The 26,172-nt window shown below is 37.5% G+C and overlaps 1 protein-coding gene and 1 long non-coding RNA gene across 6 annotated transcripts; one reads left to right on the top strand and one right to left on the bottom strand.

Moving 5' to 3' along the window:
- Window positions 1–897: 897 nt before the first annotated feature.
- Window positions 898–4,816, bottom strand: LOC135721769 (uncharacterized). Of its 3 annotated transcripts, none has more exons than XR_010521561.2 (5): window positions 4,637–4,816; window positions 3,636–3,787; window positions 3,059–3,123; window positions 2,846–2,944; window positions 898–1,250 (listed from the first exon to the last, which is right to left on the bottom strand). It is a non-coding gene; the product is annotated as an uncharacterized lncRNA (long non-coding RNA). The 3 variants fall into 3 exon arrangements; XR_010521562.2 differs by lacking the exon at window positions 4,637–4,816 and adding an exon at window positions 1,986–2,093 and having other exon boundaries at window positions 3,636–4,207; XR_010521560.2 differs by lacking the exon at window positions 4,637–4,816 and having other exon boundaries at window positions 3,636–4,207.
- Window positions 4,817–5,122: 306 nt separating this feature from the next.
- med15 (mediator complex subunit 15) lies at window positions 5,123–26,172 on the top strand. Of its 3 annotated transcripts, XM_065244226.2 has the most exons (28): window positions 5,123–5,296; window positions 6,383–6,470; window positions 6,633–6,684; window positions 6,780–6,803; window positions 6,944–7,096; window positions 7,322–7,376; window positions 8,461–8,548; window positions 8,696–8,747; window positions 8,843–8,866; window positions 9,007–9,159; window positions 12,984–13,038; window positions 14,115–14,202; window positions 14,365–14,416; window positions 14,512–14,535; window positions 14,676–14,828; window positions 14,919–15,169; window positions 16,322–16,672; window positions 17,190–17,393; window positions 21,361–21,468; window positions 21,925–22,043; window positions 22,401–22,534; window positions 23,877–24,011; window positions 24,087–24,150; window positions 24,234–24,300; window positions 24,396–24,556; window positions 24,659–24,825; window positions 25,632–25,730; window positions 25,854–26,172. In XM_065244226.2, the coding sequence occupies exons 1-28, from the start codon at window positions 5,229–5,231 to the stop codon at window positions 25,988–25,990; spliced, it is 3,126 nt and encodes a 1,041-aa protein (XP_065100298.2). In that variant the 5' UTR covers window positions 5,123–5,228; the 3' UTR covers window positions 25,991–26,172. The 3 variants fall into 3 exon arrangements, with proteins under 3 accessions (XP_065100298.2, XP_073668631.1, XP_073668630.1); XM_073812530.1 differs by lacking the exons at window positions 5,123–5,296; window positions 6,383–6,470; window positions 6,633–6,684; window positions 6,780–6,803 and having other exon boundaries at window positions 6,958–7,096; window positions 7,190–7,376; XM_073812529.1 differs by lacking the exons at window positions 5,123–5,296; window positions 6,383–6,470; window positions 6,633–6,684; window positions 6,780–6,803 and having other exon boundaries at window positions 6,959–7,096; window positions 7,193–7,376.

Here is a 26,172-nt window from a genome sequence, read left to right as displayed (position 1 = left end):
TGGGATACTCATTTCAACATACTACGTTTTGGGACGTACTAATTCTAGTTTCGAATACTATTTAGGACGGATAGTATGCGAATTGGGACTCAGCATAGGTGTGTTCATGCCTTGCTTCGCAGACCAATCGTCGAAATTTGCTTCTTGCAGTCGGGGGACGAGTTGAGCCATCAAGTCAGACACCTGCTGCTTGCCATGGTGAAGTGTGCACAGTGTTTCCTTTTTTTTTTTTGTAATTGAAGTGAATTTGATTGTGAATTTGTCAAAGAACCTTTTAATAAAAGTTGCAACCAGAAACCCTATATTTTAATTGCTGTTTATACTAAATAAACTAAAGTACTAATTTCGTCTTTAGCTTCTTTTCATTTTTCTCTCACAGATGAAAGGATCTCAAAAGTCTGCAAAAATAAACATCAGCTTTTGAAAGCTGCTATAATAACGACGACTGTAGGCCTAATGTTTTCCACAACAATCACACTATTATAACTGTGGTATAACGTTACAGCTTGTATTTTATATTTATATAAACTTTTGGCTTTTTAATATGAGCTAAGTACCCAGCAAGCAATTTTGCGGCTAATAGACGTCTAATAGCCGTCTAAACACCCCCCTGACGTCTAGGCTAAAACAAGGCTAATTTTGGGCTGTCAGTGAAAATCTAGTAGACGTCTATCATAGCCCAAGAAATAGACTAGTCATCAAATAGACGGCTATTAAACGTCTACATATATACGTCTAATAGACGGTGAATGTGGGTCTAGGCTAAAACAAGGCTAATTTTGGGCTGTCAGTGAAAATCTAGTAGACGTCTATCATAGCCCAAGAATAGACTAGCCGTTAAATAGACGGCTATTAAATGACTACACGTGTGTGTCTAATAAAGAACAAAAGAATGGCTAAAGAATTCTTTTTAATCCATTAAAAAAGGTTCTCATAAACATGCAATCATGCAATTTATTACAAAAAATATTGTTAATACAATAGAAATTCAGATAAGACCAAATGAAGAAAAACTACTTTTAACAAAAAGAATAAAAACAGTAACAAAATAAAAGCATATATAACAAAATACAATTTTAAAAATGAAATTACATCTAAACATTAACAAACTATCTTCAGTTCACGTCAACTTATTAATTGTACTAATTTCTATACCCCCCCCCCGTGCTCCCTGGTGCCTGTTTGAAATGCCCCCATTGCATCCTTCACTTCCAGTTCTGTTGCTGCTGGGAAGTTGTTCAACACAGCATCTGCCAAATATGATATGAAAAGAATGCATGAGACAAGTATTTCTGCTTTATGTTAAATGTGATAGTCATTCTCTTTTGAAAAAGTCATATATAAATATTGACAAGCAACAGTAATCATACCGTTCTCATTACTAACAGAAGTGCATGTTTCTCTGCGTGTGTTTAATGACATTTTTGGAACTAGCAAAAGAGGCTTAAAGGCAGGGTATCTGATTTTGATCCAGAATTTTTTTTTTAGTTATGCTGGTTGAAAGTCTCCTCAAATATTGATAGCTCTCACTATGTTAAGTTGTCTAAATGTGTATTTTTATATATTTGTGTCATCTATAAAAGGCGTAGGACCAAAAAACGTTCAACAAATCATTGAACCCTGACCGAATGCAATAATTGGGCGTGGGCATGGGCCAGTTACCGGTTTGAAGGTATACTGAGATTTTCAGAGTCAAGGTTTTTAAAAAACCACAAAAATTTTCTGTGATACCATTTTCAATGCATGAACTGTGTTTACACAAAGTGAATTAAATCATGTAATTGAATTCATGTTTAAATTTACAATTGAAAGAATATTATCATTTAAAGGCTTTATTTTTACCTGGCATAAACGTTGTTTGTTGCTTAAAAATAAAATGTATTGTGTCCAGTTGAAAAGTTGATGTTTTAATATGCAGACATTTGAAAATAACACATTTTAGTGTCACAATGGCAATACCACAACACCGTGGTATTTTTGCTTACGGTTATCATACTGCCAGAATCTCATTCCGGCCCATAATTGGACGCATAAAATTTTTGCCCCTCTTCTGTGAACGTGTTTTGCATGCCACTTCAGAACCTGTTCACGCTCTGTAAAAATAGGGAGAATCAAATACATTTTCCTGCTGAATTGACACAGGAGCTACAAAACGAAAGACATTTTGAAACAACAAAAAAACATCTGGATGAGCAAAGAGGAAAAACCCAAATTAACATTGGTAAGTTCACTGCTTTTCTGCAAGATGGAAACAGCTACAGGTCTGAAAGGGTCGTTGCAGTGTTTCTTTTGGAAAGGTAGGTATGCAGTGTGATTCTATTTTGATGGATTCAGATTGTATTTTAATGAAACTTGTTGCTTATGTAGTTTGTTTACGAATTAGTGTAATGATATTTATCTTTTCAAATTTCTAAACGTGCTGTATTTATTTCGGATTAAAAACAGTTGTTTATGTTGGTCATTTTGGTAATGTTATTCACTTTGTCAGTCTTACTGGTTAATGAGATAGGAGTGTGCTTCTGGTTGGTGCGTGTAGGCTAAAGTTAGTATTTTTCAAAATCAAATACCCTGCCCTTTAAGATGCCAAGCATAAAATATTCACAATACAATCTTATTGACATAAAACCTGTCAAATGTCTAAAAATAAAACATCTAACTAATATTGTGTGGATGAGTAAACTGTTGTATCGGCAAAGAGTAATTTAATCTGGGGCTTTTAATATTTAAAAAATTTTAAGGCAGTACCGGACTGTCGTCAATTACTCCTCACATAACCTAATGTCATTTTAAAAGTATTATTTTGTGAAACACCATTCAGCCTAAAACTACATACAAACACACTTACCTTTAATAACTGAGAACTGATGTTTTTTCAAATGCTTGCTTCTGCAGTGGACCACCACCATTAATGTTGAACTTTGAAATTAATGAATTTTAGTGAACTCTAAAATACAAAAGACAATGTCGTTAACAGTTGCAGACTGAAATATTTTTTGATTTTTTGTGACCACATGAACACCACAATGTCTGATTAATATTGCATGTTTAGAGAATTTACCTGTCCAGCATTCTTCCGGCACGGTCTCTCAAGTTTCTCCCTCCAGTTTCGCAGAGCTTTGACACCTGAATAGCACATGCCTATGTCAGTAATTGTACAGTATTGTATGCTTCAGTGTACAAGTGTTTACCAACCTTAAAGGTTAATGCCCACTGACCTGCAAGTTTTCCCTCACTAACACAATAAAACTCTTTTTTCCAACAGACTGAAGGCCTGTAAGTTAAATCCATTATGGAAAATAGCTTTCCCCCACAATCTATCTCTGCATGCATAATTGTAAAGCACAACACTGCCTACTTTACTGTAAGCAACACAGTAATAACTTAGCTAAGTTACTGCTGTTACTAAAAAGCAGCCTACAAATCATTCATGTAAATCTTCAGTGTAACGTTACATAGACTCATTTACCTCCACTATTTTATTACATTGCAGGTTGTACTGTTTAGGTTTTATAAAACATGGGTTACTTTACTACGTTATACTGTTAAGTTACCCGCAAGAATGTCGCGATTCCAACAACAAATAAAGTAAATCAATTTTAAACACATGTAAAATAAAATCATAATAAAAAACTTACAAGACCAAACAAGTGTGGTACATGCTTTCCTCGTGGCTGCTCGCTGATGTTGTTGCTTTTCAAACAGCGGAAATCTTTCTCGTGAGATTTGGCCCCGTGTTTGTGTACTGCTGCCATCTAGCGGTTCGGAGTTGTAACTGGATTTTGTTTATCTTTGAAATACGGTCAAATAATGAATGTTATGCGTGACAGCAGATATTCAGATAAGATAAATAAAACCAAACATCTTAAATTCACTGGTGTCTTTGCATGCCTGATAAAATATCATAATTTTTGCAAGTTATTTTGGCAAAAACAAAATTTTATTAAATTCAAGGTTATTTTGGGCTAAACATGGTTTGTTCGTAGTCGGTCTATTTATGAGCTAAATAGTGGCTATATGTACGACGGTGCATAAAACACTTTAAAGAAATTAAACAAACCTTGTAATCGCTGTTAACTTTGCTTACAATGACATACCATACAAGTTATTTTGGCAAAAACCACATGTAATTAAATTAATGGTTATTTCTGAGCTAAACGTGGGTTATTCGTAGTCGGTCTATTTGTGAGCTAAATAGTGGCTAGTACAGACGGTGTATAAAACACTTTAAAGAAATGAAACAAAATACCTTATCGCTTGAACTTTGTTTACATGATTAAATATCATACATCTCACAAATCATTTTGGCAAAACAACATGTAATTAAATTAATGGTTATTTCTGGGCTAAACGTGGGTTATTCGTAGTCGGTCTATTTGTAAGCTAAATAGTGGCTAAGTACAGACGGTGCATAAAACACTTTAAAGAAATGGAACAAAATACCTTAATTGCTTTGAACTTTGTTTACATTATTAAATATCATACATCTCACAAATAATTTTGGCAAAACAACATGTAATTAAATTCATGGTTATTTCTGGGCTAAACGTGGTTTATTCGTAGTCGGTCTATTTATGAGCTAAATTATGACTACGTACAGACGATGCATAAAACACTTTAAAGAAATGAAAAGAAATACCTTGTAATCGCTGTTAACTTTGCTTACATGATAAAATAGCATCCATCTCACAAATTATTTTGTCAAAAACCACATGTAACCAAATTAAAGTTTAATTGGGCTAGAAGTGGGCTAGGCACAGCCCGGCTATATCGGGTCTATACTGAAACGAGACGTTGAAATGACGGCTATTGCTTGCTGGGTAGTGACATTATTGCCAAGAAGAATCGTGTGTTGCAATTATTATGTAATTTTCTGAATTGAATAAACAATGCCATTAAAAAAATGCGGATATTATGTGAAATGTATATTGTATAGAATCAGTTGTATGTGTTTTAGACAGATTACACCAAACCAACTGAATCAATACTTTACTCAACCTACATTATATACACATTCAACCCACACTGAAAGCTGAATCCATTTCATATAACAGTAAAGGTCCTGTTACGCCCCTCTCTGTCCGTAGACAGACGCCGTTGGAGAGACTTGACTGATTCGAAACAAATGATTCCTAAACGATTCAAAGCTTCACGAATCAGTTTTCCAAACGCGTCCATCATTACCTGAAACTTACAAACGGCTTGTTTAACGTTTTTCAACGTTATCTGTAATGGATGTCTCAGGTTCTGATAGCGACTGGAGGAGCACAGCCTTCAGACAGAAAGTAGTGGCTCAAATGTAAGTATTCTCCATTAAATCTTATTTGTTTGGATGCGTTTGTGCGGCGCTTATGGTCACGCGCACGGGAACAGTGATGCTAGCTAGGTAGCTGCTAACTAGCTGATGCTCAACATACCAACATAGTCTGTAAAACACCGTAAACTTTGGTCTTTAAGTGGAAGTAGGTAATTTGGTATCTAGTAAAATAAATTATGATATTCACTGAGTGATATAGTTTCCTGTATGGTACTTATTGAGCTGTGTCGTTAGCTAAAACAAAGCTAGCATCATTAAACATGAGCCCATGAGTGAAGAAAATTATAACGTAACTTAACTGGCGTTAAAATAAAACAAACTCAGTTTAATAGGTCGCACTTGTGATTTTTTTAGTTTATTATGAGCACATCTAATAATACTTTGTTTTCAGTAAAATGTACACGATTGTTTGATTGACAGTTACAACAAAACAGCGTTAGAGACATTTTTTATCTAACGTTGGAATATAATTTTTATGAAGTGGCAATTGTTTTACCCCGTAAAAATTTATACCAAGCGACATTTATGTTTTTTTTAAGAGAACGTTAATATATGACAAATAATATTAATGTATATCATCAAGTATTCGTAAACAAAGCACATGAGGATAAAACACAGTAATCAAAGGGCTGAAATATGTTTCAAATAAGTGCCTGGTCTATATGTTTACTTTATTAGCTGTTGGTATACCATCACATAGATTGAAATATAATAACTGTATCAGGTTTAGAAGTTTGGTGTTGAGAGCCAATTGTATTTATTAATATTTTTATATTAGCTGCAAATATAACAGCACCCATATAGGAGTTTACAATATACCCCAGTTTATAGAACAACTCATATTTAGTTAGTTAGTTTGATAAATCTTAGCCTATTCTGTCAGTGTTATTTAGTGCTATTACATTCAGGCAGGACACCTAAGCGAAAGTGAAAAATGAAAGTGACGTGTTTGTATAAGAACATGATCATAAGGAATCACAAACTAATTATGTCATAGAGAGGAGCTTTTTCTCAGTCTTCTGTCATCTATAGTCATCAGACCTGCACTTCTGTTTTGTGGTGTTTTAGAGAGGAAGCCATGAGAAAAGCAGGAACTGCTCATAATAAGTCCAGTTCTGACATGGAAAATCATGTATATCTCAAGGCAAAGACCAGAGTAAGTACTGGTTGTGGGTTAGCCTATTAATTATACATGTGCATGCTGTCTCCCAAAGATACTGTTTTGTTCATCTGATTATTAAATATCCGACAGTAATATTATTCAGATGCAAATTAACAAGATGCAAATTAACAAGATGCAAATGACCGCTTTTGACAGGAGGAGTATTTGTCTTTGGTTGCGAGGCTGATAATTCATTTCAGAGATGTTCGTAAGTTGACCATCCACAATGTTTCGATATAAAATTTTACATGCTTTTATTCTTCGATGTGAACTGTGTTTTGAGCACATTTCTTTTCATTGCAGATAAAAAGGCACAAGGGGGTCCTGGTAAATCAAATCTCGCTTACTTACAGCAAAAACAGTAGTATATTAAATGAATCCCTAACAATAGCTCTTGCATTAAAGTTTCAAAACACATTTTCTGCTAATTTTAAACTTATTTTAACAGATCATGTTTTATATTTTAGATCCCATGAATGCCCTGCAGAATTTGACTGGAGTGAGTGGAGGTGGGCCAGGTGTCATTGGCATTGGACCACGCCCACCTGGTATGGGGCCCATGGGGCAAATGCAGATGGGTCAGCATGCCATGCAAGGAGTAGCAGGCGGCCAGCAGTCTGGTATGTTTAATATCCATCGCCTTGGCGTTGCTAGTCCCACACTGTAGCAGTTGAGCCATAGGAAGTTGGGAACTGATGCAATGTTTACCCCAGCAGGGTCTGCTGGACTGACAGCAGTCTATTCAGTTTCAGCAGTTTCAGCCACAGCAGCTGGCAGCCAACTTACTTAAACTTAAAAACGGCTTGTTTAATGTTTTTCAACGTTATCTGTTATGGATGTCTCAGGTTCTGATAGCGACTGGAGGAGCACAGCCTTCAGACAGAAAGTAGTGGCTCAAATGTAAGTATTCTCCATTAAATCTTATTTGTTTGGATGCGTTTGTGCGGCGCTTATGGTCACGCGCACGGGAACAGTGATGCTAGCTAGGTAGCTGCTAACTAGCTGATGCTCAACATACCAACATAGTCTGTAAAACACCGTAAACTTTGGTCTTTAAGTGGAAGTAGGTAATTTGGTATCTAGTAAAATAAATTATGATATTCACTGAGTGATATAGTTTCCTGTATGGTACTTATTGAGCTGTGGCGTTAGCTAAAATAAAGCTAGCATCATTAAACATGAGCCCATGAGTGAAGAAAATTATAACGTAACTTAACTGGCGTTAAAATAAAACAAACTCAGTTTAATTGGTCGCACTTGTGATGTTTAGTTTATTATGAGCCTTCTAATAATACTTGGTTTTCAGTAAAATGTACACGATTGTTTGATTGACAGTTACAACAAAACAGCGTTAGATACATTGTTTTTATCTAACGTTAGAATATAATTTTTATGAAGTGGCAATTGTTTTATCCCGTGAAATTTATACCAAGCGACATTTATGTTTTTTTTAAGAGAACGTTAATATATGACAAATAATATAAATGTATATCATCAAGTATTCGTAAACAAAGCACATGAGGATAAAACACAGTAATCAAAGGGCTGAAATATGTTTCAAATAAGTGCCTGGTCTATATGTTTACTTTATTAGCTGTTGGTATACCATCACATAGATTGAAATATAATAACTGTATCAGGTTTAGAAGTTTGGTGTTGAGAGCCAATTGTATTTATTAATATTTTTATATTAGCTGCAAATATAACAGCACCCATATAGGAGTTTACAATATACCCCAGTTTATAGAACAACTCATATTTAGTTAGTTAGTTTGATAAATCTTAGCCTATTCTGTCAGTGTTATTTAGTGCTATTACATTCAGGCAGGACACCTAAGCGAAAGTGAAAAATGAAAGTGACGTGTTTGTGTAAGAACATGATCATAAGGAATCACAAACTAATTATGTCATAGAGATGAGCTTTTTCTCAGTCTTCTGTCATCTATAGTCATCAGACCTGCACTTCTGTTTTGTGGTGTTTTAGAGAGGAAGCCATGAGAAAAGCAGGAACTGCTCATAATAAGTCCAGTTCTGACATGGAAAATCATGTATATCTCAAGGCAAAGACCAGAGTAAGTACTGGTTGTGGGTTAGCCTATTAATTAGACATGTGCATGCTGTCTCCCAAAGATACTGTTTTGTTCATCTGATTATTAAATATCAGACAGTAATATTATTCAGATGCAAATTAACAAGATGCAAATGACGGCTTTTGACAGGAGGAGTATTTGTCTTTGGTTGCGAGGCTGATAATTCATTTCAGAGATGTTCGTAAGTTGACCATCCACAATGTTTCGATATAAAATTTTACATGCTTTTATTCTTCGATGTGAACTGTGTTTTGAGCACATTTCTTTTCATTGCAGATAAAAAGGCACAAGGGGGTCCTGGTAAATCAAATCTCTCTTACTTACAGCAAAAACAGTAGTATATTAAATGAATCCCTAACAATAGCTCTTGCATTAAAGTTTCAAAACACATTTTCTGCTCATTTTAAAATTATTTTAACAGATCATGTTTTATATTTTAGATCCCATGAATGCCCTGCAGAATTTGACTGGAGTGAGTGGAGGTGGGCCAGGTGTCATTGGCATTGGACCACGCCCACCTGGTATGGGGCCCATGGGGCAAATGCAGATGGGTCAGCATGCCATGCAAGGAGTAGCAGGCGGCCAGCAGTCTGGTATGTTTAATATCCATCGCCTTGGCGTTGCTAGTCCCACACTGTAGCAGTTGAGCCAAAGGAAGTTGGGAACTGATGCAATGTTTACCCCAGCAGGGTCTGCTGGACAGATGCAGATGATGCAGCAGTCTATTCAGTTTCAGCAGTTTCAGCCACAGCAGCAGGCAGCCATGCAGCCTTCGCAGCAAACAGCTATGCAGCAGAATACTATGCAGCAGAATATGCAGCAGTTACATCAAATGAAGCAACTCCAGCAACTCCAACAGCAGCACCATCAGAATCAACAACTGCAGCATCCTAATCAGCAACAGCAGCAGGCTCAGACTCAGCAGCAGCAGCAGCAACAGAACCAGGTAAAAGTAATGGAAATGTTTTTGAAAATATGCTAATTTTCCAGCTCCCCTAGAGTTAAAAATTTGATTCTTACTGTTTTGAAATCCATTCAGCTGATCTCCGGGTCTGGCGCTAGCACTTTTAGCATAGCTTAGTGCAATTCATTGAATCTGATTAGACCATTAGTATTGGGCAAAGAAATAACCAAAGAGTTTAAATATTTTTCCTATTTAAAACTTGACTCTTCTGTAGTAACTGTAGTTACATCATGTACTAAGACTGACAGAAAATTAAAAGCTGCGATTTTCTAGGCAGATAAAGCCAGGAACTATACTCCCAAACTGGCGTAATAATTAGTGACTTTGCTGATGTACCATGGCTGCAGCAGGTGTAGTGATATTATGCACTGCCCGAAAATAGTCCCCTTGGTTACTTTCAATGGCAGGGGACTATTTTTGAAATGTGGAATGTCCCTTTAATACTGAATAATAATATACTGAATAAAAAAACATAAAAAGAGTTCATATGATAGCTTTTTATAAAATTAAAATTAAAGTGGATGGAAACAAGTTTAGGGATGCTTCGATCGATCGGCCGCCGATCGGTATCGGTCGATAAGGGCATTAAATTACTTGATCGGTACTCGCTAAATTTGCCGATCTTCTGAACCGATCTTTCCGTTTATTTTTGTCATCATAGGGATCCTGAGTGTGGCTGCAGTTAGAGAGCATTTTTTATGGAGTGGGATTTTTATAACCGATTGCTCATGTGGGACGTGCAGATTTAGATTTCTCTCTTACCTTTACAGAGATATGTGTATTTACTATGAGGACGCACTCTGGTCAACAGCGCGACGGGTCTTCACATCCCCATCACACACAGCATATACAACACATATCAATCGCGGACAGTTGCATCCTCATGCCAAAAGTTTATTATTTGCATGCGTTTAAAAGTTTTGACCGTTTAATCTCTGTCACGTCTTAAAGCTGCAGTATCGTTATAGTTGTGAGTAGGTCCTGCGAGGTGCACATCAGGCTACGCAGAGCTTCGCACAGGCTACGGATAGCCTACGTTGTAGCTACGGCGTAGAACTTACGCACCGCTATAAATCGGGCTTAATTCATCTCTGAATAAAATCACTCTCTGCTCTTGACTTGTTCTTGAACTGTTATACTTCATACGAATGCATGTATATTTAATTCATACAGTAAAGACTGTTAAGTGTTTAATTCTCATTACTTTTAAAAGAAATAAACCTTTTTAAAGAGATATTAAATATCTCTTTGTAGAAAAAAAAATGTGTTGTGCTTATTTATTAGTTTCTCTATTAACACAAAAATATACCTAATTACTTGCAAGTAATATAACAAAGGCAACATCTGTGGTATTACTTTATCTAGAATTTTTTTTTAACAGTTAGATTGCATATCAGCTTGAAAAAACGGAATCGGTATCGGACGATTACGAAGATAACTCTAGGGGAGCTGGAAAATCAGCATATTTTCAAAAAAAGTGGAGTGTCCCTTTAAGAAAATATTAAAGATTAAGACACAGAGCCTGGCTGCTAATATTAACATTTGTGTATTTGTTTTGATGGATTTATTTACAGTTGCATCAAAACAGAATCCAACAGCAACAGCAATTAGTACAATTACAGCAGCAACAACAACAGGCTAAGGCCCAGGCTCAAGCTCAGGCCCAGCATTTTCTGCAGCAGCAGCAGCAACAACAACAACAACAACAGCAGCAGATCCAGCAGGCAGCCCAGCTCTCAGCAAATTTAAATAAACTCATTCTTGAGTCCTAACATGCCCCCAACGGTATACAGTCATAGCAGCATGTGAGACCATACAATAATGAATCATAAAGACGCTACAATTATTAATAATGATTTAAATTTGATTCACAATATGTGTAAAAAATATTACAAATAAGTACATGCATTCATCGTACAAAATATTTTGCACAATTTTGTTAAAAAAAATCTGTTAAAAAAATTAAAACAATGAATCGCCTCATTCTGATTTCACTTACAGCTGTTTTTACCAAAGTTGGCAATACATTTTTATATAAAAATACTTTGTTGTTCAAACCAGTTTCATAATTCTGCCTTGATGCCTGTATAATCTTATAAAATATAATCCTATGAGACAGGTAGCAGGCTGAGCTACGGCTCGTGGATTTTATAGCAAAAGTATTTATTCTCTATTTAGTTGCAGCAGTGTTATGTTAATGTGTATGAAGAAGAATAACTGACTCAGTTGAGTTTGGTTTCTTGCTAATTAAAACACCATTGGAATTTTTGCCATCTTTGTCACTGTCGTCTTTGGCTTGCTCACTGCTTACATTGCTTTTGTTATGTTTTGGGTCAGGGTTTTATACTTTATTAGTTTAAAATGCCATCCAAGAAAGCGGCTGGGGCACAAATTTTGTGTAAATAAAGTTTTATTTTCACTGTTTACACTTTTTGATAGCATTTCTAGAGAGAACTCATTATTGTAGTTTTCAAATATGCGATTAGTGATCATAAAGGTGCTCTCTTGTTTATATTTCAAACGTTACGCTGCCTATGAAGGCTGTCCGAATGTGTTTCCCAGAGCTGCCCTTATGCCGCCGATATCATTAGGTGTGTTCATGCCTCGCTTCGCAGACCGATCGTCGAAATTTGCTTCTTGCAGTCGAGGGACGAGTTGAGCCATCAAGTTAGACATTGCCATGGTGAAGTGTGCACAGGGTTTCCTTTTTTTTTTTTTTTTTGTAATTGAAGTGAATTTGATTGTGAATTTGTCAAAGAGCCTTTTAATAAAAGTTGCAACCAGAAACCCTATATTTTAATTGCTGTTTATACTAAATAAAGTAATAATTTCGTCTTTAGCTTCTTTTCATTTTTCTCTCACAGATGAAAGGATCTCAAAAGTCTGCAAAAATAAACATCAGCTTTTGAAAGCTGCTACAATAACGACGACTGTAGGCCTAATGTTTTCCACAACAATCACACTATTATAACTGTGGTATAACGTTACAGCTTGTATTTTATATTTATATAAACTTTTGGCTTTTTAATATGAGCTAAGTAGTGACATTATTGCCAAGAAGAATCGTGTGTTGCAATTATTATGTAATTTTCTGAATTGAATAAACAATGCCATTAAAAAAATGCGGATATTATGTGAAATGTATACTGTATAGAATCAGTTGTATATGTTTTAGACAGATTACACCAAACCAACTGAATCAATACTTTACTCAACCTACATTATATACACATTCAACCCACACTGAAAGCTGAATCCATGTCATATAACACTGTTACGCCCCTCTCTGTCCGTAGACAGACGCCGTTGGAGAGACTTGACTGATTCGAAACAAATGATTCCTAAACGATTCAAAGCTTCACGAATCAGTTTTCCAAACGCGTCCATCATTACCTGAAACTTACAAACGGCTTGTTTAACGTTTTTCAACGTTATCTGTAATGGATGTCTCAGGTTCTGATAGCGACTGGAGGAGCACAGCCTTCAGACAGAAAGTAGTGGCTCAAATGTAAGTATTATCCATTAAATCTTATTTGTTTGGATGCGTTTGTGCGGCGCTTATGGTCACGCGCACGGGAACAGTGATGCTAGCTAGGTAGCTGCTAACTAGCTGATGCTCAACATACCAACATAGTCTGTAAAACACCGTAAACTTTGGTCTTTAAGTGGAAGTAGGTAATTTGGTATCTAGTAAAATAAATTATGATACTCACTGAGTGATATAGTTTCCTGTATGGTACTTATTGAGCTGTGTCGTTAGCTAAAATAAAGCTAGCATCATTAAACATGAGCCCATGAGTGAAGAAAATTATAACGTAACTGGCGTTAAAATAAAACAAACTCAGTTTAATTGGTCGCACTTGTGATGTTTAGTTTATTATGAGCCTTCTAATAATACTTGGTTTTCAGTAAAATGTACACGATTGTTTGATTGACAGTTACAACAAAACAGCGTTAGATACATTGTTTTTATCTAACGTTAGAATATAATTTTTATGAAGTGGCAATTGTTTTATCCCGTGAAATTTATACCAAACGACATTTATGTTTTTTTTAAGCGAACGTTAATATATGACAAATAATATAAATGTATATCATCAAGTATTCCTAAACAAAGCACATGAGGATAAAACACAGTAATCAAAGGGCTGAAATATGTTTCAAATAAGTGCCTCTATATGTTTACTTTATTAGCTGTTGGTATACCATCACATAGATTGAAATATAATAGCTGTATGAGGTTTAGAAGTTTGGTGTTGAGAGCCAATTGTATTTATTAATATTTTTATATTAGCTGCAAATATAACAGCACCCATATAGGAGTTTACAATATAGCCCAGTTTATAGAACAACTCATATTTAGTTAGTTAGTTTGATAAATCTTAGCCTATTCTGTCAGTGTTATTTAGTGCTATTACATTCAGGCAGGACACCTAAGCGAAAGTGAAAAATGAAAGTGACGTGTTTGTATAAGAACATGATCATAAGGAATCACAAACTAATTATGTCATAGAGAGGAGCTTTTTCTCAGTCTTCTGTCATCTATAGTCATCAGACCTGCACTTCTGTTTTGTGGTGTTTTAGAGAGGAAGCCATGAGAAAAGCAGGAACTGCTCATAATAAGTCCAGTTCTGACATGGAAAATCATGTATATCTCAAGGCAAAGACCAGAGTAAGTACTGGTTGTGAGTTAGACTATTAATTACACATGTGCATGCTGTCTCCCAAAGATACTGTTTTGTTCATCTGATTATTAAATATCAGACAGTAATATTATTCAGATGCAAATTAACAAGATGCAAATTAACAAGATGCAAATGACCGCTTTTGACAGGAGGAGTATTTGTCTTTGGTTGCGAGGCTGATAATTCATTTCAGAGATGTTCGTAAGTTGACCATCCACAATGTTTCGATATAAAATTTTACATGCTTTTATTCTTCGATGTGAACTGTGTTTTGAGCACATTTCTTTTCATTGCAGATAAAAAGGCACAAGGGGGTCCTGGTAAATCAAATCTCACTTACTTACAGCAAAAACAGTAGTATATTAAATGAATCCCTAAAAATAGCTCTTGCATTAAAGTTTCAAAACACATTTTCTGCTAATTTTAAAATTATTTTAACAGATCATGTTTTATATTTTAGATCCCATGAATGCCCTGCAGAATTTGACTGGAGTGAGTGGAGGTGGGCCAGGTGTCATTGGCATTGGACCACGCCCACCTGGTATGGGGCCCATGGGGCAAATGCAGATGGGTCAGCATGCCATGCAAGGAGTAGCAGGCGGCCAGCAGTCTGGTATGTTTAATATCCATCGCCTTGGCGTTGCTAGTCCCACACTGTAGTTGAGCCATAGGAAGTTGGGAACTGATGCAATGTTTACCCCAGCAGGGTCTGCTGGCCAGATGCAGATGATGCAGCAGTCTATTCAGTTTCAGCAGTTTCAGCCACAGCAGCAGGCAGCCATGCAGCCTTCGCAGCAAACAGCTATGCAGCAGAATACTATGCAGCAGAATATGCAGCAGTTACATCAGATGAAGCAACTCCAGCAACTCCAACAGCAGCACCATCAGAATCAACAACTGCAGCATCCTAATCAGCAACAGCAGCAGGCTCAGACTCAGCAGCAACAGAACCAGGTAACAGTAATGGAAATGTTAATACTGAATAATAATATACTAAATAAAAAACACAAAAGATTAGTTCATATGATAGCTTGTGTGATTAACAAGCCAAAATTGATCTTAAACTTTTAGATGAAAATTAAAATGAAAGTGGAAACAAGTTTAGGCATGCTCCGATTGATCGACCGCTGATCAGTATCGGCCGATAATAGCATTAAATGACTCGATCGGTACTCGCTAAATTTGCAGATCTTGTGAACCATTCTTTTTGTTTATTTTTGTCATCATAAGGATCCTGAATGCGGCTGGAGTTAGAGAGCATTTTTTACGTAGTGTGAGCATTTTTATAACCCTTTGCGCATGTGCGACGTGCAGATTTGGATTTATCTGTTGCCTTTACAGAGATATGTGTATTTTCTATGAGGACGCGCTCCGGTTAACAGCGTAACGCGTCTTCACATCCTCATCAAACAGCGTATACAACACATATTTATCGCGGACAATTCCATCCTCATGCCAAAAGTTTATTACTTGCATGCGTTTTGACTGTTTAAACGTTCTTTTTCCTCACAGCTGCCCTTGTCCGCGTACACCCGACACGCGCACACACAGCAGCCTGTCATCAGTGCACGTGAACAGAGCGATCTCTCTCACGTCTTAAAGCTACAGTAACCTAATTCATCTCTCAAAAAATCACTCTCTGCTCTTCACTGAAGAACTGTTGTACTTTATACGAATGCGTGTATATTTAATTCATACAGTAAAGACCATGAAGTGTTTAATTTTCATTACTTTTAAGAGACATAAACCTTTTTAAAAAGATTAAATATCTCTTTGTAGAAAAAATATTTGTTGTGCATATTTACTTGATTCTCTATTAACACAAAAAAATACCTAATTACTTGCAAGTAATATAACAAAGGCAACATCTGTGGTATTACTTTATCTAGAAACATTTTTTAACAGTTACAGTCAAGAGATTGCATATCAGCTTAAAAAAAAAAAAACTGAATCGGTGTCGGTCGATCAAGAAGATTTAGAGGAGCTGGAAAATGAGAATATTTTCATAAATAGTGGAGTGTCCCTTTAAGAGAATATTCAAGATTAAGACAGAGCCTGGCTGCTAAAATTAACATTGTATATTTGTTTTGATGGATTTATTTACAGTTGCATCAAAACAGAATCCAACAACAACAGCAATTAGTACAATTGCAGCAGCAACTGCAACAGCAACAACAACAACAACAACAGGCCCAAGCCCAGGCTCAAGCACAGGCTCAGGCCCAGGCTCAAGCTCAGGCCCAGCATTTGCAACAACAGCAGCAGCAGCAGCTTCAAGCTCAGGCTCAAGCACAAGGTCAAGCCCAAGCACTGGCCCAAGTTCAAGCAGGTCAGATGCCGCCTCACTCACAGCAGCAGGTTTTGGTGCAGCAGTCTTTGGCACAAATGCCCCAAGGACAGCATCAATCAATCAACTCGCTGCAGCAGCAACAGTTGAAGCTCCAACAAGCACTCCAGGTAAAGAACAACTGCCTGAACAGAACACCGTTAAAGGCATTAAAATATTCAAAAACCACTAGCGCAGTTTTACATATTTTGTTCGCACATGTACTTGCATTATCCCAGATGTTTTTTACAAATCCAGAGAATTTGCTGTTTTTACCAGTGCTCCACAGAAAGTCAATTTGAAAAACAAGCTTGCACACTTGCTTTTAAATGTACTTTTAACATAAATTGGATGTTTTGAGTAAAATGAATCCGTATCAATGCCTGTTGATGTCAAGATATGCACACTTTTTAAAGTTGACTTTTTTAGCACAATGATTGATTGACAGGTGAGCAAACAATTTTACAGTATAGGGTGGGTTATTTACACTGCAAAACCAGTGTCTTTAACGTGCATCTTTGATATAACATTTTTGATTCTGTTTACAGCTGTATTTAATGCTGAACATTAATCAAGTCACCAAGATGGAAATTAACAGGTATTTAGTTGCTTATAGATCTTCCTGTTTGTGTGTGTAAATCTAATCAGGCAAGAGGTTTGCAGCAGCAGCAGCAACAACAACAACAGCAGCAGCAGCAACAACATCAACAACAACAACAACATCAACTGCAGCAGCAGCAGCAGCAACAACAACAACAACAGCAACAGCAGCAGCAGCAGCAACAACAGCAGCAGCAGCAGCAGGTTCAGCAGATCCAGCAGGCGGCCCAGCTCTCAGCTGTTCCCAGTCAGGTAAGCACAGAGTAAACTGTGTTAAGAATTGAGATGAGCAACTTGGCTTGGGGTGAATGCATGCTACCAAAACAACACTTGTTGATGTGAGTTTTTTGTGAATGTCAAAACTACTTATTCCTTGCCTGTTGAATGTAATGTAATGCACAAAGACCAAATAACAAAAAAGATTATACTTTTTCTATAAAGGTTTTTTGTGTGCCACAGCGGCAGACCTCGCTTGTTTAAACAAAACTTCTGAACTAATAAATAATGTCTACACTAGTGTTGGTAAGCTATTTTGATTGAAAAAATGTGAGTGTCTTATAAACCGTGTGTACTTTAGGGTCCTTTTTTACTTGAACAAGATGGTTAATACCACCCTGAACACTGTAAGAACTACCTAGTAACACACAGGAATAGTCTGGTATGTTTAATATCTCAGTCATGTAGCAATGCCTTGGGAACCAGCTGGAACTCCCAAAGTGGCCCCTCCCCTTTTAAAATAGCCAATAGCGTTACAGACTGGAATCTGATGGAAAAACTATTGATCCATATTGGCAGAAGAGTCTGTACGTTTTAAATACTTATGTCTTTTAAATGTGAAAATGTGCACACTAGTTTATAGACAGTTTATAGATACCTTACGGTACAATCACACACGAAATAGGCATTGATGTTTCCCATTCACTTTTAATGGAGTAATGCATTGCCGAACTGATTTGTAGATCCATCAGCGCAGTCACTGCCGTTGCTCACGGCAGAAGTTGAATATTTCTCAACTTTCAAGCAGCAACGTGTACGTCAGCCAATCAGATCTCTTTTTGCAAATAACCTAGGCAGAGCAAGACAGTTATGTTTATGAAAGACCAAAGCATACGTTGCGGCCACTGTGATTGGCTGTTGGCCACACTTCAGACAGGCCTTCCGTTAAGCATTAACGCTTCCGTCCCATGTAAATGTACTGTTAATGCTTCATAATAAAAGCCCCTGAAAATGCATTTGTATTTTTTTACGGTTATTTAAAAAAGATACAAATCTTGTTTGAAGTAGTTAACTCTTTCCCCGCCATTGACAAGTTAACTCATCAATTAAGAGAAAACGCTTTCCTGCCAATGATGAGTTTTTTCAGCAATCCGTATTCCCGCTATTAACCACCACATGGCACTTTTACCCAACTTATAAAACCAGGAAGTATCCATTTAGGGCAAACTCCATTGCTGAGTCCCAATTCGCCTACTCATACTACGACCTAAAAGTATGTACTGTTTTTGTGAGGGAAAAGTACATACTTTTGAGTGTGTAGCAAAAGAGTAGGCACGTTCTGAGACATACTTCGATGACGTCATGCAACGTGAACGAAAACGTGGTTGCCTAGTTACACACACCACGACTGTTAACAATATTTCAATTATTCTTATAACTTATGTCCAATATAATTTTATTTACCTTTCCCATCCTTTTTTCTCATCGTTTTGTTTTTCAAAATACATTTTACAATGTGTTCTACCAAGTTGAGGAGTGAAGCAGGGCGTCGTCGTAGAACCAAACGCAGGTCGTTTGTGAGGCGGCTGGTTCTGACGTTCATGTGCAATGTGTGTAACGAAAGCTACTTATTTTAAAGTCAAAATATTTAAAGTTTATAGTTTAACTATTGTTTAACGTGTAATTTTATACTTATGTATATAACTCAAAAATACCCAGAAAAAAATGAACCATGCTTTTACTATAGTAAAAGTGTAGTAACCATGTTTCTTTGGTTGGACTAATAAAGTTAACATTGGTACAGCCACAGTATTACTACAAATAAGTCAGTGTGGTTAAACTATGGTTAGTGTAGTAAAAGTTGTTTATTTTCATAAGGGTTTATAGTACGGTATAAATCTAAGACTGAAACATTAAAAGAAATACATAAAAAAGACACTTGCATGACACTTGACTGAACTAGAGCCAAGATTCTTTTTTGACACAACATCAACCAAATAATACGAGACAATAAAATATAACTTTAATTAGGGTTAAACATTTGAATTCTTACACTTAAAAGCTGAGGGCGCATCTTCGCTGCTGCATCCGGCTGCCATGTTTACATCACCACGAAGCTCCTCCCTCCCACACGCAATGGGTTGTGGGCAATATTAGCCGTTAGAGTGTGCATTGATAGTAGGCCGGAAATAGTAGGCCATCCGGGTATCTTTGGGATACTCATTTTAACATACTACGATTTGGGACGTACTAATTTTAGATTCGCATACTATTTAGGACGGATAGTATGCCAATTGGGACTCAACCCATGTATGTTTTGAGAATCGCTCTGAATCTGGTCTCTATTAAAAGTCGTTCACAAAAATGAAATTATCTCGCCGTTTTGCTCAAAATTTTTATTTTTGAGAGGTGATAAAAGAGAACAAATAAAGGTAGGATAAATGGTTTTTTTTTGTTTGAAAGCAGAGGGTCTGTTCCTTCATTTGATATATTGTTTGTTATATATTTAAAGAAAAATCTGGAAGGCATTAAACTTTTGTGAAAATCATAAAAAGTGCTGGCCCTGGCTGACAACGTAAAAAAAAACACTGTTGGGGAAAGAGTTATTTAAACAAGTTTATAGATATACTTAAGGCTTCATAATAAAAGCCCCCCAATTTTTTTATGGTGATGTAAAAAAAAATCTTGTTTAAGTAGTTAAGCAAACTCTATACAAGCTAACCTTTAAAATATTGTTAATAACAAAAATACTAACAAAGAGTATCTGGAGGCCTAATATAGTTTTTTAAATAATAGCTTTTCTTTTGATATTATATTAAAATATAGTACAAAATGTCAAGGACATGCTGTATTTATGAATTTTAACTAAAAATTTTTTTTAAATGCCACGCAATTCTGGTGAATCTGTTTGCACAATTGAATCTATGCATTAGTTTTCCCCATCAGTTCACTGATATAAACCGACATAAAATTATATATACAGATTATCTAAAATATATCAGATTTCTCATTATAACGTATAGAGAACATGACCCTGCTAAAAAGTGTAGTGAAGTTACCTTTACCTCCAGTTTCCCAACAGTGGTTGCTTCTGTTTTATTTGCGTTGTAGTACTAGTACATCCTGTTTATGATAAAGATAAGCTTGTACTAGATCTTAGCAAGATCTGTCCCCAAAAACGGCCCTCCCATCTACGAGTTTTCACCGAATAACATTTTGCTTCATGTTGCTTTCATTCACATTGTCCCATACATGTGGCCCTGGTTTACACTACACCAGAGATGGTATGGTGTTAATAGGGTTAACTCTTTGCTAATGCTGTAGTATACAATTGAACGGAAAGTTTGAATAGTGTTACTTTCAGTCTCATTTGCATTATGCCTGTTTGTGCCGCTAACAGCGTGACTGCATGCTTGCTGATTTAAAACGCACATGCCCTTTCTGCATGGACCTGAATAAAAGAGCTTTTCAAATGCATTTATTTTTAGGTTAGCAAATAAAATGAGCATAGTCTGTGTGCTTTTTAGATGTTTTCTCAAAAAACATTTTACAGGGAGGGGTTTACGGTCTCTTGATCAAAGTCATTCCCCTCCCCTCTGGAAAACCATTTATGCATTAGCGGATACCAGTTATAGTTTTACTTGAGCGGAAAGGCTTTTTGGAGCACCCATTGCATCTCTCCTTGCCTTGCATGGTTCTGGTACATAAAAACATTAAGCATGAAATCCATTGGCTTGTGTACTTCGTCTTGACAACTAGTGTTGTTAAGTGCTCTTAGAATGGCAGAAGAGGATCATTACACACTGCCACGTCATTTTGTTTTTATTTTACCCCCGTTTTGCATAATTGAATGTGAGTGTATGTGTCAGGCATCAGTGCTTGCAGATGAGTCAGATCTGTTTTTGTTTGCATTGTTGCATGTGCTTCCTCTCATGTCTGCTAATGCACTGCATTTATTGTTTTGCTTGTGACATGTCTGTTGTCCCCTCTGTCCTCCTCAAAGATGATGCCCCGTCCTGGGATGCAAATTCCACCCCGGTTGCCCCGCGCCGCCCCGAACCCCGCCGCTCCTCAAAACCCCGCTGCCATGGGAGGACAGCAAATGCCACAGGTATTTACCGCAGGGCTGAGCGCTGGGTCGCCACACTGCAACCCAGCGGGTGCAAACGTCTGTGGCTTTACACTAGAGCTCTCCCACACGAAGACCGTCGGTAATTCACCCTCAGCTGCCTCCCTTTACCACGAACCACCCTCAACCAGTTTCACAATGAGTAACATTTGTTTAAAAATTATCATAAGCACCTAGGGCAGCGTAAATTATGACACGGTTTGCATGTCATCTGAAATGAAACGTATTGCACATGTAAATGGACTTGTTTAAATAGAAATAATTGAGCCACTGAATGCTACAATGGAGCAACTTTCTGTTGGTCACATAGCACCATCTACTGGCACTGTACACTCAAAGCAGGATGATCTTTACGACTATATAGGCTGTAACAGTTCCTTTTCAGATATGGTCACGTTAAATCTATTTTAACTTCTCATCTCTCCTGTCATTTTTAAGGGTCAGCAAATGATGTCCTCACCGTCACCAGTTCAGGTGCAGACGCCCCAGTCAATGCCTCCTCCTCCCCAGCCTCAGCCGTCCCCCCAGCCTCCCACCTCTCAACCGAACTCTGTCAGGTAGAAATGGCTGCAAAGGCATAGATGATGTAATGCATTCCAAATTCAGTACTAATATTTTGATTGCCCAAGTAGACCTGCAGAAACGGGGCAAATTAGCGTAACAGTGCAATTTTAATAAAGCCCAGATGGGAGTGAACATTTCTGCAGGTGTTTTAGTGACATGACCAATGCAATCAACCAAGAGCAGAGAAAATTAGCATAGGGAATAAGACATGCTTTTTTCAGCTGTTAAATACTCTCCTAAAAATTTTACATGTGAAAGGAGAACTCCTACAAATGCAATGTTAGATGATTTGAATAAAAGCATGTGCCAAATGTATAAATGTAAATGAAGTCATCTGTTATTCCCTCCAGCTCTGGTCCAACACCTTCCCCTGGAGGATTCCAACCCAGTCCCTCTCCTCAACCATCCCAGAGTCCAGCTTCTGCTCGCACCCCACAGAGTTACCCCCTCCAGGTACCTTCACCTGGACCACTCAACACCCCAGGTACACTAAATATTATTATTATTATTATTATTATTTATTTTATTTATTTATTTGGGCTGGGATGTGGGAATTACATAATGACTTAGGCCATTTAACTGAGTACAGGACAGCTTTTATGTAGTTTTATACATATAGAAGAGATTCTTTATGGTTACAGTTAGGGGTGTCATGATTCTCAAAATCCTTGATTCAATTATATTGTAGATTCTAAGGTCACGATTCGATTCAAATTTTTTTTTTTAAAGCACAAAACAATGCTATGCCATTTTTAGGCTAGAAAGGCAGGAGGCGCTTGCTGTTTTTTTGTTTCCCATGTAAAGAGCAGCTCGCGTGGTGTCTCCTGTATCTGCCATGCTACCTTTTGACTGGCTGTAGGCAGCTAAGAGGCTGTTTACTCTTGCCAGGTGTAAGCGGTGTTCAAAACGTTTTGAGCTCGTCCACTTTCGACCACATCCAGAGGTAGTCGAAACCACTTTCGATCGGATCACTTTGGAGTTGCGGAACGCCCATGTGGTTGAATGTGTTCGAACCGCCACACGCGACCGCCTTCTCTCCGCCCATTTATCTAATCTGAGGTATTAAACACAAGTTTTACGTCTTTTTTTACTTCTGGCGTGAACATACGGTGAACAGCGCTATTTTTAGACTTTCATTGATAAAACTAAAGCGTCTGATCTCCGTAGTTTCGTTTTGAAAGCGTGTGAAAGTTGCGCGATCCTATTTCATCAATTGCACTGAAAATTCAGAGAAAGCTCTTACATACACACGTACAAAACTCTCTGCAGCATGTTTAATTGCTAAACAAGCAGTGGACTCCGACATAATATTAGTTTGCGTCCATATAAACTCATCATTACTCGCGCTCGGGTTTGAATGACAGCAGAGAGACTCGCTCACCGTCTCACAGACCACCCCCTCACAGTATTCAGGACAGAAGCGGTTGAAAGTGGACAAAAGAGACGGATTTAAATACCAGGTGTAAACGTAATGTGTCTCTCTCGTCCACTTGTGATCTGATCGATGAAAACACATCTTAATACCAAGTGTAAACAGCCCCTAAGTTAGAGGAGGTTGACTTGCAGCACTCAACACATGTTTTTTCCCACTTGGCAAGCCGACCGGACGTGACATGGGGGCGTGGCAGCATCGACGATTCAATTTTTTGATTTGAAGTTCGAGGTTGTGACTTAATTTTGTGACACCCTTAGTTACAATTAATATTAACACAAATAATGAACAGATGATCAAATGCTGTTTACTTCTTAATGGATGACATCTGTAGGGCTTAGTCAAGTAACTTCTGTATCATTTCTAATGCAAAGCTGTTTTTTAAATACTACAGGCAATCCAGGCTCAGTAATGAGTCCAGCAGGAACCTCTCAATCTGAAGATCAACTATATATGGACAAATTAAAGCAGCTGTCAAAATACATTGAGCCACTGCGCAGAATGATCAACAAAATAGACAAAAACGAAGGTATTTGAAATTTTTCTTCTGGTTTTCTTGCTGTCACTAGACCGCTGACTTAACTAACGTTTGTGGTTTTTACAGACAGGAAAAAGGATCTGAGCAAAATGAAAAGTTTACTTAATATCCTCACTGACCCCAACACACGGTAGGAAAACAGGTTTATTCAACACAGATCATGTGTTGCATTTTTGCTTTGGTTAATTTTGTATTCCCTTTGCTTACCACTAGGTGTCCTCTTAAGACCCTACAAAAGTGTGAAATCGCTTTAGAGAAGCTGAAGAATGATATGGCAGTGGTGAGTTACTAAAGTCACAAACTTCAAACTTGGGATTTGTGTTGCTTGTTTTTACTAACTTTTACGTTGGACATTGTCACATGGTGATTTTCCAGCCGACTCCTCCCCCTCCATCAGTGCCCTGTACTAAAAAGCAGTACCTGTGCCAGCCTCTTCTGGACGCCGTCATGGCCAATATTCGATCCCCGGTTTTCAACCATTCACTTTACCGCACATTTGCTCCCGCTATGACGGCAATTCATGGACCACCGATCACGTAAGATCAAATGCTGGGCTGGCAATGTTTTTCATTCGATAAAATGCCTGTGGTATGATCTGTTACATATTACTAATGAGATAACTTATTTACTTATTGCAGAGGCCCTTCAATTCCGTCCCGTAAACGGAGACTTGAGGATGACGACCGGCAAACGATCCCCAACATACTTCAAGGGGAGGTGGCTCGACTCAATTCGAAATTCCTGGTTAATCTGGATCCATCCTACTGTAGTAACAATGGAACGGTGCATCTTATTTGCAAACTAGGTAGGTAACCTGTGGATATACTGTATTTCCTGTCTGTAAAATCCAGGCTTAAGTCTTATAGAGGTCCGGACGTCACGTGACCCATTTTGTTTACGCCACCATACTGGCAGCCAAGGACAGCCGGGAGCAAATATGAAATGAATGGCGCCAACAGGAGTTTCAAGGCAGTTGGCTGTGCACTATAATTTAAAAGATACAGATTGAGGCAGGAGGCACAGCAGACGAAAATAGTCCCCTTAGGAACTTTCAATAGCAGGGGACTATTTTTGGGCAGTGCAAAATAACACTACGCCTGCTGCAGCCATGTTACATCAGCAAAGTCACTGATTATTACGCCAGAATGAGAATATAGTTCCTAGCCATATCAGCCTAGAAAATCACAACTTTCAAATTTCCGTCGGTCTTAGTACACGATGTAACTACAGAAGAGTCAAGTTTTAAATAGGAAAAATATCAAAACTCTTTGGCTATTTTTGGGCGATGCTAATGGTCTAATCAGATTCAATGGATAATGCTAAGCTATGCTAAAAGTGGTAGTGCCAGACCCGGAGATCAGCTGAATGGATTCCAAAATGGTAAAAATCAAATGTTTAAGTGGAGTGTCCCTTTAAGTCAGTGCTTTTGTTTTGTCTTAAGATGCACACCTGTAATGGTTTTTTATAAGGTTTAAATGTCTAATCTTGTTAAATGTCTTCATATTACTAGGGCCTAAATTTGATTTTACAATTAATTTATTTATTTTTCATTTGGGCACCATCGTATAGGTATACATTAACTGTTCACTTTGGTATTCCCTTTCTATCTAGATGATAAAAATCTTCCCAGTGTTCCTCCTCTTCAGTTGAGCATTCCAGCAGATTACCCCGATCAGAGCCCACACTGGGAAGATGATGGCCAGCAGTATGGTGAGTTGAAGCTTGCTTACAAACAATCTTAAACTGTCTGGTAAAATGCAGATACTTAGAATCCAAATTCGTAGGTTGAGAAACATTAACTCAACAGTTTCCTACCTTCCTCCTCGTTTTCAGATGCCAACCCTTTCCTGCAGACTGTACATAAGAACATGACATCCAAACTCCTTCAACTTCCTGACAAGCACTCGGTGACGGCTCTGCTGAACACATGGGCCCAAAGCGTGAGACAGGCTTGCCTCTCGGCCGCTTAAGAGGTCTCCGACAGCAAACCATTAAAAGCTTTGCACCTCCATAGCACAATGGCAATATATGAATGACGACTTGCTTTGCGTTTCTTTGTCTTTTTTATTTACGTCCACATCTTGTGTATTACACTGAAGCCTTAACAGTTTGTGTATTGCTTGATAAATTAAATACACTCTGTACAATACTA

Source organism: Paramisgurnus dabryanus, chromosome 18 (genome assembly GCF_030506205.2).
Source record: "Paramisgurnus dabryanus chromosome 18, PD_genome_1.1, whole genome shotgun sequence".
Taxonomy (NCBI): Eukaryota; Metazoa; Chordata; class Actinopteri; order Cypriniformes; family Cobitidae; genus Paramisgurnus; species Paramisgurnus dabryanus.
This window is presented reverse-complemented; position numbering and strand designations above follow the sequence as displayed.

What these genes read in the sequence shown, in the direction of transcription:
- med15 (XM_065244226.2), top strand. Translation starts at nt 5,229, where the DNA reads ATGGATGTCTCAGGTTCTGATAGCGACTGGAGGAGCACAGCCTTCAGA. An exon ending in CAGAAAGTAGTGGCTCAAAT is followed by an intron (nt 7,377 to 8,460) that starts GTAAGTATTCTC and finishes GTGGTGTTTTAG; the next exon opens with AGAGGAAGCCATGAGAAAAG. An exon ending in AAAGGCACAAGGGGGTCCTG is followed by an intron (nt 8,867 to 9,006) that starts GTAAATCAAATC and finishes TTTATATTTTAG; the next exon opens with ATCCCATGAATGCCCTGCAG.